This window comes from Corvus cornix, chromosome 2, assembly GCF_000738735.6.
Source record: "Corvus cornix cornix isolate S_Up_H32 chromosome 2, ASM73873v5, whole genome shotgun sequence".
Lineage (NCBI taxonomy): Eukaryota > Metazoa > Chordata > Aves > Passeriformes > Corvidae > Corvus > Corvus cornix.
Window position 1 is genome coordinate 152,082,927 of NC_046333.1, and position 19,630 is coordinate 152,102,556.

Consider the following 19,630-nt stretch of genomic DNA (forward strand, 5'->3'; position numbering starts at 1 on the left):
ATCCACATAAAATGATACCTTTATTAGAATCGTGGAATGGTCTGTGTTGGACGGGACCTTAATGATTGTCTTGTTCCAACCCCCTGCCACGGGCAGGTTCCACTAGAGCAGGTTGTATTCTTATATCTGTTTCCTCTATGTTGCAAGATGGAGCAGGAGAAACTTTTCAGTGGGAGCAGCAACTACTGCAGCAGGATCAGGAACTGCAAGTGCTCTGTTGGCCACAAAACCATGCCCCTGAATGGGGGTTTAGACAAATGAAAACCCCAATCTTTTTTTCACTTCATCTTTTTCCATGCCTAAGTTAATGTGTCTGTCTAACAGACACACCAACACAACGAGACACTTGGAAACACAAACCAAAATGATTATTTCATATGGGTAATAAGATATTTTACATATTTATATAAGAATGTCTATGTAGCGTACATAGACACACATATATATGCACACAGCTACATGTACAATTTATCTCTAATTATATAACTGGAAAAAAACCCAAACAGGTAAATGCTAAAATAATGCTTGTTGGTTGCACTGCGTGAGCAGAAAGAAAACGAGCCCCAGTGGCTTCATAAAAATTAGGATGAAACATAGCTGACATTTCCTTGGCTCTGACTAATAAGCACTGAACAGCAGAAATGACGTGTGCAGGAGCACTTCTCCCTCAGGCAATGGCCACGGCTCTGAGTTTGACTGGGATTACTGGGTGGCAGCACCACAACCCATGTCCCAAATTCTCCTGGCTCAGCATGCAAGTGAGCTTAGATTTGGGGAGAGGTAGGATCCAAAAGCCCACACCTGCCTATACAGAAGAAATCACCGTGGGAAGTGATACATTGTTGGAAGTGGATGGGTTTGGGCATGAATTTTGTGTGGAGTCAGATGTCAAAGCTGAGATCAGCTCCTGGAATTAAGGTGTCTCATGTGCCAGCCCCCCAGTCCAAAGTCCTGGACACATGGAAATACACGACAAATACTGTCCTGTATCTTTTGGCTTCTCTTTCTTTCCACAGCAATGAGCCTTGTGGAATTTCCTGCAAGGCAGGACAGGGAAAAACAACCACCCTGAAGTCCACCACCTCTATCCAAAGCATCCATCCATCCCATGTTTCCCAAGGGGTGGAAGAATCCTTTGCTTCCTCAGGCTGTGTGCTTGTTACAGGAACTGTGTTGGGTGACACAGGCCTGGTCTGATGTCCAAAAGTATTTCCAGTGCCACAACCCAACCTCTTATCCCAAGAGCATCAGCCCCAAACCAGAGGGACCAGCTTCCCACCAACCCTGGTGTCTGCCCCTTTGTCCAGCATTTTGCTGTGTTAACACCAGCCAGGCAGCTCAGGGGTGCACACCCAGCCGACAGCTTCTAGAAGAGAACTTTCAAACATTTATTTTTCTTTTTTATTTCCTCATGACCACGTTTTCCATCCCTCATCTTCCTCCCCTAGGTACAGACCCGCTATGGCACATAAAATGCCAGAGGCAGCCGTGCTCTTGCCATAAAAACAGATGCTTTTTTAATTGTCCATCTCACAGGCATAATTGGTTGAATGAAGAAACACATAAAATAGACTGCAGCACACGTGTCAAGGGAGGGAGCTTTCCTCAGCTGCTGGAAGAGGAAAAAAATCTGCCTCTCACAGCCTGAGAAATGTAGTAACTTACATGGGCCCACTCAAATTCACTTTCCAGGGCTGTAATTAGCATGTTCTGGCCCTGTAATGTAGCAACCTTTACCCTGTGACCCTGCTGTCTTTTTATGGCTTGTTAGCAGTGTGGTCACTCAGGCACAGCCAGGAAGAGCAGATTCATATGGAGCCACAGCACTGCTGCCATCCGTGGGAAGGGAGCTCCTGGGTAAAATGCATCTCCTCACCTACTTAAAACTAATATTTCTTACCCTATTCTGATCATTTCTATGCAGGAAAAAAGGTTATTCCCTTTTTTTTTTTTTCCCCCTTGTCATTTGCTCATTGAAGGAAACCTTTTCTCTTGTCAGCTCAGTCAACTCTAGAATTAACCAGGATGCAAAGAGCCTGCACTACCAGGTCTGTGTGAAATCATAATCATATTCAATAAAGATGATTAACAACCAGAATTCTGGTAAAAGAAGTATTTTAAAAAAAAAAAAAGGATCATGGCTTCTTTTATTTAAACTTGTTTTGGTATTTGACTAAACCTTTCATAATGGACTGCTCCCCAACTTTGTGATTAATTCACTGTAGAACCTTAAAAATTCATAAGGCTTCTTTTCTCCATCTGTAAAATGAGGAAATAAAACTAGGACTAGATTTTCAGCATTTCTACCAAGGCTTTTAAAATGCCTGTTGCTATAGTACTGTGAAATCTTTTTACAAATGAGTCTGAAATATTACCAGCATTCCAAGAGGCAATTACAAAAGAAAAAAAAAGGAGAAAGAAATCACTATTTTTTCTTGTGTCCTTTACAACCTTTAAACCTAGATTTGTAATTGAAGTGCAAACTGACCTTTATAAACTGTACAGCATCACTAAAATACATTATTCTGCAGGGCTTGGGGGAATTTCCCATGCTCAGCAATTCAATAATCTCACTTCCTTCCATTTCTGCTCTCCAGACAATGTGACATAGCTGGATTTTCCTTCTTACTCCAGTGGCAAATCAAGCAGGAGAGACTTAGGAGCTTTATTAATGTTATAATCTAAATCTCCTGTCAACTTGCTGCTGTCACCTGCTTTTTGGCAAATAACTCAGCAGTCTTGCCCACCTTCTCAAACATCTCAGCAGTTAATACCAGCCCATATTAAATCCCATTTGCAATCTGCTACCTCAGACAGTTCAATGGTCTATGTAGAGAAATGATCCATCAGCACCAGCTGAAGCAGCTGAGATGATTTTATCTCTAACCTGGCTGTACAAGAACACAACTGCAATCACGTGCAGTACCACGAACACAGCCCAAATGTCAGGCACCAGGCTTTGCTACAGGGTAAGGACACTGAAAGGAAAAAAAAAAGTGCACGGAGAGCTGCACGTGGGAAAATTGCTGCAATCCTGCACAGAAGCAGGAAGCTCCCAAAGCACCGGTTTCACAAACCTCTTTCAGTTCTTGGGAGTCCACCCACAGACAATCATTTTAACTGTGCCCAAACCCCTGCTCTGCCCCAGCCAGCTCTGCTCTCTGCCAGTACAACCCCAGCGTCTCCTGGTTCAGACGGGTTTGCACTGTCAGGGCTGTAGAATCACAGAATCATTTTAGTTGGAAAAGACCCCTTAGATAATCAACTCGAGCTGTTAACCCAGCACTGCCAAGCCCACCACTAAACCATGTTCCCAAGTGCCACATCTGTGTGTCTTTTAAATCCCTCCAAGAATGGGGACTCAGACACTTCCCTGGGCAGCCTGTTCCAATTCTTGATAATGCACAGTTTTTCCTAATATCCAGTCAAAACTTCCCCTGGGGCAACTTGAGGCTGTTTCCTCTTATTCTGCGGCTTACTATTTCAGAGAAGACATCCCTCACCTGCCTACAGCCTCCTGTCAGGGAGTTGCAGAGAGACAAGGTCTGCCCTGAGCCTCCTTTGCTCCAGGCTGAGCCACCCCAGCTCCCGCAGCTGCTCCAGGTGCTCCAGACCATTCCCCAGCTCCGCTGTTCCTCCCTGGACATGCCCCAGCTCCTCAATGTCTTTCTTGTCGTGAGGGGCTCAGAAATAAACCCAGAATTTGAGGTGTGCAACCTCTGTGCCTGCAACTGCAAGGCTTTCATTCTGCTCTCATCCCCTTCCTTCCACTAGGGACAAGTTCACCTGAATAAGGGACACCAATTTGCCTCCCCCCATCCTGCAGGCAGCATCATTTGTGTTCATTAAACAGCAACCTGTGTCACCCCTTTTCTTTTACATGTTTTTGTCAGTCCTCTCCATCACCTTCCTCAGGAACCCTCAAATGCTGCACAAAGCCATGCTCAAAAACACATCCAGGAGTAGCATTTTCACTCAAGGGTGCTACAAGCTCTCCAGACAGCCCAGATCAGCTACATTCTATTTTTGGCCATAACCAGGATTTTTCAGTTTGCACCTCTTGGAATTCAGCACCAGAAACAAAAGCTGCTGCTCCATCTCCTGCTGCTGTGTTTGTGTTTCTCCCCAGGTTTTGCCTCCAAGAAGCAAGACTGGACTCCAGCCATAATCACCTCCTCTCAAGGCAACAGATTTATCCTTTTTTTTGCCCAAAAGGGGGTATATTATAATCTATAACAACATCCAAAAGGGTGTTAGACAAGACTTGGGCACACAGGGTTAATGCTTCCTGCAGCTTAAGGGAAGGAAGAGGAGAAATACAGCTGAAACAAAACACTCTTGAACGTCGTAACAAGTTTGCTTTGTCTGCACCTTTCATAACATCATTGTTGCCATGGGACCAAGTGGCAGAGCACTCATGGCCCTCAAAACCACTCAAACTTCATGGAACTGTTTACTGCTGCAAAGAGCAGGGAGTCAAGTGAGCAGTTTGAACCTTCTGTAATTATTTACCGTATCAATACTAAACAAATAACTTTAAAAGGAGGTTGAAAATTCCCCCTCAGCTAGTTTAATCCCTAAGGATGTACATTGGGGAAGCAAGATTTTTTTCTTTTTCCCATTCATTATCTCCAATCTAGAAAGAAAATTCCCATTTTGTGACACTGCAATCTAGGAAAGAAGCATGACATTACTTGTTCATTATTCTGCAAGACTGAATGCATGAAGATCACAGGATGTGAGCAGGGAAAGTCTCCATGTACAGATTGCATCTGTGTTTTGTGAACAAAGAGAATATAAGCAGACAGCAATATAAAATATCCTGGTAAACACATATAATCCCCTCGAGGTTTCAATTATTTCAAAATAAAACACATCTGTTTGTTGAACACTTGACCTTCAGCTTTGTTATTCAAGAAGATGTCATGGACCCATGGCTGATCACAATTATTTTCTGAAGTAAATATGTTAATTCGTATGCTAAATGACAAAAAGCTGTGACATTAGTAAAACACAGTCAATGTTGCACTAAAATTTCCTTTCCTTTCCTTTCCTTTCCTTTCCTTTCCTTTCCTTTCCTTTCCTTTCCTTTCCTTTCCTTTCCTTTCCTTTCCTTTCCTTTCCTTTCCTTTCCTTTCCTTTCCTTTCCTTCTCCTTCTCCTTCTCCTTCTCCTTCTCCTTCTCCTTCTCCTTCTCCTTCTCCTTCTCCTTCTCCTTCTCCTTCCCCTCCCCCTTTCCCCTTTTCCCCCTTTCCCCCTTTCCCCTTTTCCCCCTTTCCCCCTTTCCCCTTTTCCCCCTTTCCCCCTTTCCCCTTTTCCCCCTTTCCCTTTTTCCCTTTCCCCTTTCCTCCATCTTTTCTCTTTCCTTCTTTTTTTCTGTTTCCACCTGGCATTATTCACTTCTATTTCTCCAAGACATTTTCCCAAAGATCATCCTTGTCTGCCTTACCCAGTTTCACTTCAAACAAGACAGTAAAAGACATTCAAACCAAATCCCCTATGAGTTTCCAGCTTTGGTGGAAGGTGTTTCTGCCCATGGAAGGGGTTTGGAACGTGATGATTTTTAAGGTCCCTTCCAACCCAAACCATTCTATGGTTCTATGATTTCCTTCTGACCTCACAATAGTGCTGAACTTGGAAGTGTTATTTGCCAAAAAAACCATCTCCTTACTCAGTTTAAGCACCCAGTGTCCACACAAATAACCTAAAGATCTGCTTAACCCCTGGTGTGCCTCCTGCAGTGGGCAGATGGAGGGGTGTCTGCTCAGAGGGTTTATTCCTGACTGAGCAGTGAGAAGGAATCACCCACTAAATCACTGCAGGAAAAAAGTGCAGCTATTCATCCCAGAGTGACTTCCTCAGCAAGCAACAGATCAGCAAATCCTTGTACTCTGCTCTGAGATTGGACTCTGTCTTTCTTTCTTGCCCCTCAAGCACAGCAGACCTTCCAGAGGATGCCAATTGCTTCCACAGACGCCCTGCAGAAACGTGGGATGGATCAGCCAAAGCCACAGGTCACAACAAACATCACTCCTCATGATGGGACTGTCGCTCCCAGCTTTTTGGGCAGCATCAGGCTCAAAGGACAAGCCAGACCTCACCCAAAGCCAAGAGAAGGATTCCAAGAAGCATTGGCATGTTTGGATTGCTGTGCCAGAGCCCTGGAGGAGTCCCTGGAAAAATGAATGCTCAGCCCTGAGAACTGCTCACTCCACATGTGAATTCCTAAACAAACCTCATCCCACAGGTCCCTCCAGCCAATCTACAAGAACTGCATGGCTGAATTTGGAACTAATGGCACTAAATCCCACCATAAACATGCAGCTGTCCTATCCTCCCTCCAAGAATTTTTTTTTTTTGGCCTTAAAAAATTTACAAAACTTGCATTTAGAGAGCCAGAGGGAAGTTGCTCCAGTCAGGATCACAAGTCATTAGATAAACTTCCTGCCTGTGGATATTTCAACCCAAATATAAAATTATTTTCCCTCTGCAGGCTATGCTAACAGAAGGTGATCTTGTCTTGCAGTTTCTGTAACTCTGCAGGAGGAAAGAGGCAAAATATCTGAAGCTGGTTTGTTTTTCAAGGTGAGGGAGGATGAATTTTTCTCTGTTGACTCAAAACGCCAATTTTTAACCTAATCATATCCCACGTTTCATTGCTAATACATGAAAATGTCAAAAGACGTAAACCCCAAATTAAAAAGCTACTATTTTGGTAATATTAAGAGGGGAAATTTGCATATATTTGTAATGATTAATCTCAGAAAGGCATCTGAAAAATTAGCAAAACTATCATGGTGGCCCAAGAAATGAAAAGAGAAGAATGCTTTATTCTATTTATTTCTTCGTCCTTCTGTCACCCATAAAACAAAAAAATAAAAACAACATCAGTGCGAAATCAGCATTTCCCAGATAAACATCTATGAATAAATTTATGGAAAAAAACCCCCAAACACGACAGTATTTTTACACATTGCAATATCCAGCTACACTTCTGGTAGTGTACAATTTTCTTGCTACAAATAGAGAGCTCGCTGGGGGATGCAGTTGGCTTCCAAAAAGGGAGATGGAGGAGCTTGGAAGCTAAGGGGGAGTAATGTGAATCTCTCAAACACTGATAGCTGGATGGTCGTGGAGCCAAGCAAGGGTTGTTGGCAATAACACCCTGTGAGCAAGAACAGGATGTGGCTGGAGAAGGGACCATGCACAGGTAGGGGCAGCACTTTTCTGAGAAAAACATCCAGGTTCTGGCTCCTGGAGATTGGCACAACAGCACAGTGCAGGTTCAGGAATGAGGTCGAGAATAGGGCATGGACTGTAGGAGGGATCAAGACCACACAAGATCCCTGAAGGCTCTGACCCATTTCCACACAGGTCTAGAAGAACAAGCTGTCCATGACAACTTATTTGCATAAAAAGAGAGAAAATAACAGGGAAAACTTATTTATAAAAGGTACCCCCATGAAGCCTGGGCACATGGGCACCCCAGGATCCTGGACACCCCATCAGCTGGATCAATGCTGGAGCCAGCACTGATGATCTCTCTTCCCATGTTTAATCCATCTCTTTCTCTTCCCTTTCACCCTACCCCCTTATCCAAAACTCACTGCCTTTTGCTTAGACAGGAAGTCAGGGACTAATTTATACTGATTTCCATGCCAAATGTGTAATTTACTAATAAAACTTTGTACACTTGGGTGGACCGTCTGACTTTTGCCAGTCCTTTTGAGCACGGACATCCATAAATCTCAGGTGTTCCCTTCCCCTTAAGGCTGAACACTTTTCACCTGGGGCACCAAAGGGGGAATGGGGTGAGAAGATTTATTTTTCCAGTATCTAGTCACTGGCAGAAGACAAAAAATCATCTAATTGTTTACCCATATCTGTGCTCCAAATGGTATAAAAATCATGGGACGCTGCTGCAGATCCTTGGAGCAAATGTGCAAGGGCCTGGGCTCACATTGTGGTAGCTTCTCCTGTTCCTCATTTCCCCTAGAGATGTTACAGCCCTGGTGTTTAACCAGCTGGACCTAAAGCCAGTGGGCAAATCTGCAAACAGGAGATGGGAACAAGGAGATATGGGAAGGCTTGGGCTCTGAAGCAACACAGTTTTCACCAGCGCTGAGTGTGCTCTTCTTCCCTTGACTCTTCAGAGCTCTGAGGAGTAAACCAGGGAGTCCTGGTGCACAAGCAGCAAGGTGCCCATGTGGCCAAGAAGGCCAGTTGGATCCTGGGGTGCATTGGGAGGAGCATTGCCAGCAGGTTGAGGGAGGTGATCCTGCCCTCTACGCAGCCCTGGTGAGGCACATCTGGAGTGCTGTGTCCAGTTCTGGGCTCCTCAGGATGAGAGAGATGGAGTTCATGGAGCAGGTCCAGTAGAGGGCCACGGAGATGATTTGGGGACTGAAGCCCCTCACTTATGAGAAAAGGCTGAAGAAGATTGGCCTGCTCAGCCTTGAGAAGAGACAACTGAAAGGGGACCTCATCCCTGTTTGTCAGTGTCTACAGGGAGGGGTCAGAGCAGAGCCCAGGCTCTGCTCCACGGGGCCCAACAATAGGAGAAGAGGAACGGGCAGGAACTGATGCCCAGGAAGCTCCACCTGAACATGAGGAAGAACAGCACAATCCACTGTGGTGCCTTCCAACCTTCCTCAGGCTGTGATTTTCTGTGATTCTCCAACTCACCACTGCACTGAGGAGAAGACAGAAACCATGAGCTGAGACATGAAAGCATTAAAAAATTACATAAACAGCAGCGGCAGTAGGAGACCTTCAAGAGGAGATTGTTGGTTATCCCACAGATGCCACCATTCTTTGTCATCTCCTGGAGCATACATCCCTTGCCACAACAAATAATCATTGTTCCATCATCACAGGCTTTAAAATTCCTAGCCTACATCTAATACCCTTCTTGCTGTGGGAAGACGCTTTCGCTTTGGCCAAGGTTTCTGGCCACCTCGGAACTCTGGCAAGGACGATTTGGGAGGAAAAACACTGAAAAGAAAAACTTTGCTGACAGATTGATTTGTAGTGACCATTAGAAATTGCTCAAGCATGTGAAGGGATACTCCAAGGACCTCTCTAAGCAGGAGAGGCAGTTCAGAAGTGTATGAATTTATCATCATTGGAGAATTCTGCAGTTCATCACCAGCTTTTGTAATTTATCACAGGGATGTCACATATCAGGAGCTCTGGGATTCTTAAGGGTGAGATGTGTCACATAAATACAGTTATTAAGGCAGCGAGTGTATTATACAGTTAAATACAAATGTTGCAATCTGGCAACCAATTTTTACTGCCAAAACCTAGAAGGTTTTTCCTGTCAGAAATTGATGCCAGCAGCGATAAATGGGGGATAGATAAAGTTAATCCGACTGCTTTGAGTTGAACAGGGAAGGTATTACTTTGAAGGGTTTAACATATTAACGGAATCAAAACGACATTTCAAAATATTTATGGAAATCTTTTTTTTTTTAAAGCTTCTACAAGCAGTATAACAAAACCATATAAAACATTATTAAATCCTACCCTTAATTAAACATGCTGACACTTAAAAGCTTCTGTCTGATTTACTTTAACAAATCTTCTTTCCGTAAATTATGACTTTAAAACATCATTCTGCTCTAAATGAATCTGTATTCCAGAGGAATTAAAACCTTTTTAACAGACACTTTAAAAAAAAGTAAATTTTTAAGCTATACCTCCAACTTATCAAACATAATGGTGAAACAAGAAAAGAAAAGGGAAACAATACACATAAATGGTAAAATTAACTGAGAAAAAAAGTCTTTATTGTTTCATGTCAGTTCAGAAAAGCTGAAGGACATGGATTCATCCCCCTCTGCAGCAGGTTGGTGAGGCTTCAAGCTATGAGGGGAACTATTCAACCACCTTGGAGCAGCCAGAGGAACACGGGAATGTCCAAAGATCACTTTGGTCCAGCTAAGGTACAAATGACCCCACAACCCTCCCCAAAAAGCCAAGGGCTACTACGTTTCTCAGTGTAATATGAGTTAGGTAGGAAGAAACTGAAAGATGAAATACCAGTGCCAGTTCCCTCACTTGATTCAGGGGGTCACGTAGTGTCCCTTGAGATGTCCCAGTGTGCCACCACACCTAATGCTGCCATTTCAGAAGTGAAAGAATGGCAAGTCCTGCACCAAAACTGCCAACCCCACCAATGCTTCTCAGACACCCTGGGGTGTTGCATACAGGTAAAACCTTATAAAATGAAGGCCTTGTTGCCTTTGTAAAATCATGGCTCAGGCCTGTTACTTCTGCTAGAGAAGGACCGTAGGAAAGAGGCATAGCTGAAGTAGAGGTAGAAAAACATGCTGCGTGATTATCACCCAGTGGTGTGTGGTGATTGGTTGAATTAAGCTTGTTGTGCTTTAAAACTCTGTAAACAGCTAAGAAAGCATGAAAGACACTGTGTGGTATTAAAGATAAGCTTTTTGCCTTCTGAACAGAGTTGGTGTGAGTGATTCATGAGTGTCACGTCCATCTCAACTGCGACACTGAGGCACCTCAACAGCCCCAAGAGCCACCAATCACATCCTGGGCTGCACCATAAGAAAGTGTGGCCAGAAGATCAAGGGAGGGGATTCTTCCCCTCTGCTATGACCTCGTGAGGCCCCACCTGCAGTGCTGTGTCGAGCTCTGGGGTCACCAACATCAGAAGGATATGGAGCTGTTGGACTGAGTCCAGAGGAGAACACAAAGATGCTCTGAGGGTTGGAGTCCCTCTGCTCTGGAGAACAGCTGGGAGAGCTGGGGGTGCTCACCTGGAGAAGAGAAGGCTCCAGGGAGACCTTAGAACCCCTTCCAGTGCCTAAAGGAGCTCCAAGAGAGCTGGAGAGGGACTTTGGACAAGGGATGGAGTGACAGGGAAAAGGGGAATAACTTTGAACTGAGAAGGGCAAGTTTAAACTGGACTTTGGGAAGTAATCCCTGGCTTTGAAGGTGCTGAGGCCCTGGCACAGGCTGCCCAGGGAAGCTGTGGCTGCCCCATCCCTGGAAGTGTCCAAGGCTAGGTTGGATGGAACTTGGAGCAACCTGGATTAATGGAAGGTGTCCCTGTCCATGGAAAGGGAGCACTGGAACTATACAGTCTTCAAGATCCCATCCAACCCAAACCATTCCATGATTCTCTGACCTTACCAGGATGAGCTGAAGCTTGACAGACTCCAGAGACCAAGATAATGTAGGCAAGCACCTTTAGGTTCTTACCCATAAGAGGGTGTAACAACCTGTGCCAAGCAAGACTCATAGATAAGTCCAGCCCATCACAAACTGACTGATTCTATCCTGAATGTCAACACGGGTCAAAAGTGCTTCTACAAATCCAGCAAAGCACCTCAGACCGAGCCTGAGAGCTCTGAAGAGCTCATTCTCACAGTTTAGACTCCTGATGTTCATAATGGCTTCCAGCTTGGACGTGGATGCTTCTCTTCCCAAAAGCACCCCAAACTGACAATACTTCACCCTGGGCTTCCATCGATTTTAGGCTGGCAAAATAAACTGATGAAGGGATTTTGCTGTTCCCAAAAAAATCTTCTGGTGATGATGCAAATTTGCTGGGGAAGGGTGAGGAAGATGGAATTCCCTTCAATCCCAGTAAAGAATATAACAATCTATATATGCATGCCCAAGGAAAAGAGGTGCTCTGTGAAGTTAATATTTGACCAAAAACAGGTAAGAGCAGCAATACAAAGGCTGAACTTTCAGCCTTTTCCAGGACTCTTGGATTGTCTCACCCTGAAGCAGCTCAGATCTCAAACTCAGCTTCCCCATTTGGAAAATACTTTGAAACTCCTTTGTGGCCAAAGGAATTCTCTGCCATGCACCATTTTAACCAAAGTTTTGTATCAGTTCAATCAGAAAAGCAGGTTTGTTCTCTCACACTGTGCAGATGTAGAGCTGAGCCCTCTCTCTGGTGCAGGAAAAAAATCCTACATATTTCAATAATGTGCACTTCTTAAAAAAAATTAATACCAGTGGGAAAAGTGAGGTGAAATCCAGAAGTCTTTTTTTTTTCCTCAAATCAGGAGAAATCGACACTTTTTTTTAGTAAATCTCATCAATGCTAAAATCTCATCAGTGCTAAAATCTCATCAGTGCTAAAAGCCCCAAAAATATCCTTCTTATAACTCCTTCTTGAACAGGCAAGTTCTTCTGCTAGGACTAGTGAAGGATCCAAAAATGCCATGGAGTGAAGACTCATGGGCTACATCCCAGACACACCTGAAAATGGGTAATAAACTGTGATTGTGACTCAATGCTCTTATTCCTCTTGACACACGGTCAAATGTCCAATAAGGTGAGAAACTCCTCTCTGACGTGAGCAGTGCAGGCAGCCTCGTTTGGAAAGCTCAGATCACTTCTGTAGCCACCCAGCCTCCAAGGAAAGGACATCAAGGACCTTTCATTGCCACTTCAAGCTCAATCTTGTGTCTTCCAGGCAGTCAGCAAATGCCTCTTGCAGCCCACACGGCCACTTTGCTTTTCTTGAGATCACAGTAAGACGGGGTTGGGTTGTGTGAAAATGAAAGATTTTAAAATTGTTTTTCTTCTTCTAACACACTTCTCAGAGAGCATTTTCTGGGTTACAGGGATGTGTTCACTGCCAGCCGCTTTGTGGAGGATGCTGGGAGACCAACCAGCCACACCAGTCAAAAGAAAAGAGACTGACTCTTGGAGACAGTGCTCTACCTGGGTGTTTAATTTGATTTGCCTAAATTAAAAGCTCATTACCTTCAGTGCCTAATGTTGGAGAACCCCCTCATCCCACATACTCTGGCTAAGGAGGCAGATAAATGCCTTGGAAGCCTAGATTATTAAACCAAAGGTCAGAGAAAAAAACCAAATCAGTCGATTTTTCCTGTGTCACTGGAGGAAGCCTCAGCTTTTCCTCTTGGCCTTAGCTCCACAGCTCAGTTCCATGCACCTTTTTTCCTTTTGCTCCCACTCCCTTCCCAATTAATCCAGAGCCAGTTGCATTCAGCCAAGAGTTTTGTATGGGCATTTATGTTTTACTTGCCAGGACATCCAGCTCCAAGCATGCAGCACACAAATATTTGTGCTGGCTTTGGGAAGAGCTTTGACCAGGATTATTCACTTTGGGTCCCATATACACCCTGCTCACAGCAGCAGCCAAGTCTGTCTCACTGACTAGAGCTGGCACTCCACTTGTGATAAACTCTCCCAAATTCACTCGCCACAGATACAATCCTTATTCTGAAAGACTCAGCTCTCAGATGCAGAGAAACTATTTCAGAATAGGGAATAGCCCAATTTGACAGAAAGAATCCTGCCTTCATCTCATGCCTTTGTGAGTCATGTTCTTAAGAGGCAGAAAGTCTGCATGAATTTGAAAAGGAATCAGGTAACTTTGGTCTTTTTTTTTTTTTCTGTTTTAGCAGGACCCTGCTGCTAGGTAAGCAAAACTTCTGCAGTTTACAGTCCAAAGCTGCTGAATGTCCTGTGTGGCAGAACAATTCAGCATTAATCCCTATTCCCAAATACTCTGCCTTCCCTCATCTGCCTAATTTTAGGCAGCCTCATTTTAGGCAGAGTGACAGCCACTTAACAAGAAAGTAGAAACTGTGGCAATTTTACTACTTAGATACCCAAAAACATGGTCGTTTTCCTAACAGCCAGGGCTATAAACCTGCCAAATGTTCCCTCACTGCTCCCATCTTCCAAGCTAGAGGGTGTTCAAGGAGAGACATACATCAGCCTCTGAAGGAAAGGGGTCAAGTGGCAGAGGAGGAAGATTAAGCCATGATTTGCAGCCGGGGAAGCAGAAAGCACTGCCCCAAAGGTCTCACCTGAAGAGCTGACCTTCCTGAGCAGAGATCTACGCAGCCCTGCCAGCTCTCCTGATTCATGGCACACTGCTTTTTGCTGGTGCAGCTCTCACAAGAGACAAGCAGAGGTTCTTGTAGAGCACCCGAGGCTGTTTGCCTGCATTGGTGATGAAAAAGGGGGGGGCAGTGGAAGGACACGTCAGTGTCAGGACAGGATGAGAGAAAGGGAGGATTGAGGGGAAGGGAGCTGCTGGTCCTCTTCAGCAGAGCACCCTGGAACTGTTCTGTCTGGAGATACGAGAAGTCAAATGGGAGAAATGGGAGACCTGCTAGAGCATGGGGAGAGGGGATGAACAAGGAGACAGCTGGAGGAATTCTGGGGCTGATGACAGGGGTAGGGAAGCACGGTTAAAATTGAAAAAAAAGCTGCATTAACTATCTGGACAATTAATGGTAATTCCAAGATCAAAAAATAATTAGTGCAATTAGTGCCTTATGCATCTATTTATGTAACTGCTCAGGAAAGGGGAAAATTATCCATCCATGTTTCTGGAATGCTCTGAAGAGTCGAGGAATTGATTATTTAATTTAAAAAAAGAGAATAGTTTAGGAGAGCAGACACAGTATCTGCATGATGCAGAGTCTTTCCTGGGTTAAGGATCTTCAGCAGTTATTAAGGTGCTTTATGCTGCAAATAATTTTGTACATGTAAACATCTTTCCTGATTACATCGATCTCCACAGGCTGAGTTTATACTCTTACATCCTCTCCAATCTCCTAAATTTACTTTCAAATCTTCTGACTATTACTATTACTATTTTTAATGCTCTGGTTTGCAAAACAGAGTATATGTGAATTAGGGCAGATCTGATGCCCTGATGAAAGCAGTGGATTGGAGAGAAAAGGAGAGACACTGCAAACAGGTCTGAGAGTTTATATTGCATGGAAAAGGTCAGCCAAGTCCATCAGGCAAATATAGAAATAAACCCCAAATTCTCCTCTTTCTTCTCAGCCAAGTCTCAGCAGGAACTGCAGTCACACACACGAAATCAGAGCCATATCCTAAACACTTGGTTTTTGTGCGCAAGCTCCATGAAGGGAGGCACCTTTAATGAATTGTGCTACATTTGGAAAAGCCATTTGAATTCTGTAATTAGCACACATACAGTGAGAGCTAACTGTACGTGTTTGTGTGTACACAGCTCTGGAAGAGGCAGTTTAATGAACTGTATCTACTGCAACTGCAACGCAAGTTTCATTTTGTCAGTGTTGTGCCACATGATGCTGTGATGCGGCTTCCAACAGCACAACACACTTCTCCTCCTATAAAATCCTCTTCCCTCCTTTTTTTTCATGGAATTGTGGAATAGTTTGGGTTGGAAGGGACCTTAAAGATCACCTGGTTCCAACACCCCCTGCCTTGGGCAGAGACACCTTCCACTAGCCCAGGTTGCTCCAAGCCCCATCCAACCTGGCCTCGGACACTTCCAGGGATGGGGCAGCCACAGCTTCTCTGGGCAACCTGTGCCAGGGCCTCAGCACCCACACAGGGAAGAATTCCTTCCTAATATCCAATCTAAACCTACTGCCTTTCAGTTTGAAGCCACTCCTCCTTGTTGTGTCACTACATGCCCCTGTCACAAGTCCCTTTTCTCTTTCCTCTTGGGTTCACGTACCTTGGCCAAGTGGAACTGGGGGGTAAAAGAAAAGGCAAAAGAAAAAACTACACAAACATCTGTTTAGGTTTAACTCCAGCCAGCAATTAGCCTCCCACAGCTGCTCATTCACTCCTTACTCGCTGGTGTGGTGGGGTGAGGTGAGAAGCAGGAAAGGCCTTGACTCTGTAAGAACTGCTCAGCAGTAACTAAAAAAATCCCTGGATTATCAACACTGCTTTCATTACAAATCCAAAACATAGCCTCACACTGGCTACTGTGAAGAAAATTATCTCCATGCCAGCCAAAACCAGCACAGCTTCCTACTCCGGCTTCACTTTAAAAATAAATAACCACCACCCCCAACAACAAGAAAACAACAAAAACCAGAAAAATAACTCCACCTACAGAACCACAGAGTGCCCTCTTTCACTGTGGGCCATCTTTTTTGTGTTATCTCCACACCATTCTCTACCACCTGAAACCAGCACAAGCAAAGCTTTATACGATCAATACACATCCTATTGCCATTAATCACCGACAGAAACGGAAAAAAGCAAAGTAATCCTGACAAAAACATGTCCAGCTATAATAAAAGGATGGAAAAAAGGGTGAGGATAGATGAGGGTGAAAACTGGAAAGGCTGGGACAAAGAAAGATCTGCAACAATTTAAAATAAACTCACAGTCCATCCTGCAGCTCTTGAGTATCATTTGAGGTCCCCAGGGATCGAAGACTTCTTTCCAGAGAGGTCACTGTCAACAGCAGAGAAAGAAAAGATAAAGAAGCAGTACACCTTTTCAGAGAAAAAAAAAAAAAATACTGGATCTTAGTTCTGTTGTTTGTCTTTTAATTTAATTTTATTTTTTAAAAAAATACAATGAAGTATTTGAACAAGTAACCTGTGAGAGAAAGGGGACAACATCTACCAATAGCCATTGCCACAGAATGATAAACTAGGTCCTTTGAAAGCATAAATGGTGAATCCCTGTATAACATTCCATGACAGGATGGAATATGACCTCTTGTCAGGAAAACCTCATTTCCATGGACCTTGCACAGGTCTCTGACTTCTCCAGCCCTGAGGTGATACAGAACTGTGCACGGAGCATCTGCAGCTGGAAACGTGCCCCTGATGAAGAGGCAAGAAATTGCATAATAGCTATTTATTGCTCTGAATAATAATTAAGAGGAGGAAAACTGATGTCTACTCTGATATCTTCCACCTTCTTGTTCAAGACTTTAACAGTCGAAACGTTGTCTCTCTTTTGGCTCAGATAAAATGGAGCTGCAATCATCTCCTGTGTTTGTGCTCAACTACTTCTTGGGCTTTTCCATCAGGAGAAGAGAATACTCTACCTTAAAAGCAGCTGGAAGGTGGAAACATAGTTTGCTTTGTAATTTGCAATGACTTCAGATTTAAAAAAAAAAAAAGTATGTGTAGATAAAAGCAGAAATCTAGCAGTACTGTTGTCTTTTTCCACCCTTGAATTTCACTGTCTCAAATCCAATTTCAAATTAACAACAGGTCACTACTTTTGGACTTAGCACAGTGAGCAAGAAAAGCACTTCAAGATTTCCCACAATGGAACATGTTAAATAAATTACATTCTTGGTATTTGCATGTGGGATTTCTCTCAGGACGTTTCCAGTTGTAAAAACCCATAACCCATTATCAGTCACGCTTCAATATTTAAGGATAGAAAGAAGAACAGATTAGAAACATGGCTCAATTATTTCTGCAGAAATTTAAGAAATCCTCTGTTTTAATGATTCTGCAGACTTGGACTTGGCCTGTAATTTTGAACAAGCCACTTAATTATATTTCCACTGACAAAATCCTCTCTTCTCTTTTGGATTCTGCTGGCTTGACACCAAAAGTCACTAAACAGCATAAAAAGTTACTAATGTGCCTGAACTACATAAATATTAAAAAAAACCTTGAATACCACCATGTATTTCCACCAATGCTAGTTCTCAGTAACAGTTTTTACTGCTGAGTTTGGAGATTCAGTAAGATAAAGCCTCAAGGAATTGTCTATAACTGAGCTAATAATTACTCTTTGCTGGAAGTACAATGTTTTAAAGAATAAATTGGAAGTTTTCACTAATAACCATTTGCTTCTGTAGAAGGACAGCACTAACCCTGCAGAGATCTCATGGATATTATAATTCCCTCTTTCCCTGTCCACAATCCTAACAAATCAATTCCCCATGGAATCCACATGCTGTCCAGTTCAAATACGAAGTCTTGCATCAACTAAAAATACTTTTGGACCCATCAACCCTTTGGAACAAAGCAGAGTGTGGTCCTTGGAGAACAGACAGCAAGCCGAGGTGAAGAAAAGACCTGTGAGGACATTGAATTTGTAAGAACAAGTTAACATCATGTGTGCAACTCCAGAACAAAACCAGCAGCTACAGCATCCATGAACCTTTCTAACCCGACCTGCAAAAATAAGGACAATTCCAAGTGAGTTTTGCTGCCGCCTGCTTTGGAGAAGACTGGAGTGGGAAGCAGCTTTCCTACTGTACAAAACAGTTCAAGACTTCACACTCACGCCATTGTACACTGAGGCAAATCAAGGAGCTGTCAGATTTGTTCAGTATTTTAGAAAACCCACAAAAAGGTGAAAAGAATCTGAGACATAAATGCAAGGGGTGAGGAAAGCGTTTGTCAGTCAGATGAGAAAGTGACCTGGGATTAAGCTCTTATCCAATAATTTTACCTAATATTCCAGTTCAAACATAGTATTTAGACAACTAAATAAATGTCAGTTATCTCAAAATGACGAGTTATGCACTCTGGAGGAGCCAAAGGTCACCATTTGATATAACCCTCATCTGGAAAATAGCAGGACTAAGACTCCAACATGAGTCTCCTGAATCCCAGGAAAGCCAAAAGTATCCCAGGCTACCTCAAAAAAGGAGTGGCCAGAAGCTCTATGGAGCTGATTCTTCCCCTCTACCCTCCTCCCATGAGACCCCACCTCGACTGCATCCAGCTCTGAGACCCCTAACACAAGAAGGATGTTGATCTGTTGGAGCAAATCCAGAGGCGGCCACGGAGATGATCACAGGGCTGGAGCCAGGCCAGGACAGCTGGGATTGTTCAGCCTGGGGAGGAGAAGGCTCCAGAGAGAACTGGAGAGGAGCTTTGGACAAGGGCATGAAGTGATAGGACAAGGGGGAGAGGATTTACTCTGATGGAGGACAGGTTCAGACTGGATAGTAGGAAGAAATTCTTTACTATGAGTGTAGTAAGGCCCTGGAACAGGTTGCCCAGAGAAGCTGTGGCTGCCCCATCCCTGGAAGTGTTCAAGGCCAGGTTGGATGGGGCTTGGAGCAATCTGGGATAGTGGAAGGTGTCCCTGCCCCATGGCAGGAGGTTGGAAACAAGTGATCTTCAACCTTTCCAACCCAAGCCATTCTATGATTCTATAATTAAATCTGAGCTACTCTGGGCTAAATCTAACTTGCTTTGACCAAGAATGATTTTATCAAAATCTGTGCAGTTCTTGTGCTGGATGTGGAATGTCCCTCTCCAGGTACCAGTTCTGGTAACATGAGCAGTAATTTGATCAGAGGAGCAAAACATCAAGCTCTGCTGGAAGGATGTATGAAGCCATTCTTAAAACAGGAATCTTATTTTAAAAGCCTTGTACTTTTTGTTATTAAAAGGCACACCCGAGTCCTCCAGGATGAGACACACTCACAAGGCATCAGTGATGTTGGAGCTGCATTGATTTACTGAACAGAGAGCTTGGCCCAAGCTGTCTGTGCCATTGCAATCCTTAAATCAGTGGGGGATAAGAAACCATCCTGAGATGGCCATGGAGACTCTATCACACCTGAGGGAGCTGGAAAAATCCTTTACTCAGCCTTTAAGATCAAGGTAATGGGACTGCACATGGTACCAACCTGTTATGGGCAGTCATTAATGAGTGAGGAGCAGGAATTAGAGAGGCAAGAGACCCCATTAGAGAGTTCAGGTTCTCCATCTGGCCAGCACAGGTCTGATTCCTCCAGTATATTCTCCACAGATCAGACAAGATGCACCAGAGCAACTTCATTTAGGAGTGTTATTTATTGTACTTATTTATAAGACACTTACTAAGAGGCAGCTAAAAGTTATACATGAAAAAATGTAAAGCCTTGATAAAAATAT

At 43.8% G+C, this 19,630-nt stretch overlaps 1 protein-coding gene across 5 annotated transcripts in view; it reads right to left on the reverse strand.

Moving 5' to 3' along the window:
- The window catches only part of TSNARE1 (t-SNARE domain containing 1), a 461,757-nt gene that overhangs the window by 287,610 nt on the left and 154,517 nt on the right, over positions 1-19,630 (reverse strand). For all 5 annotated transcript variants that reach the window (XM_039549499.1, XM_039549497.1, XM_039549498.1 and 2 more), the window contains exon 5: positions 16,148-16,217. In XM_039549499.1, the coding sequence (XP_039405433.1) occupies positions 16,148-16,217 (70 nt within the window). The remainder of the gene's footprint in view (positions 1-16,147; positions 16,218-19,630) is intronic.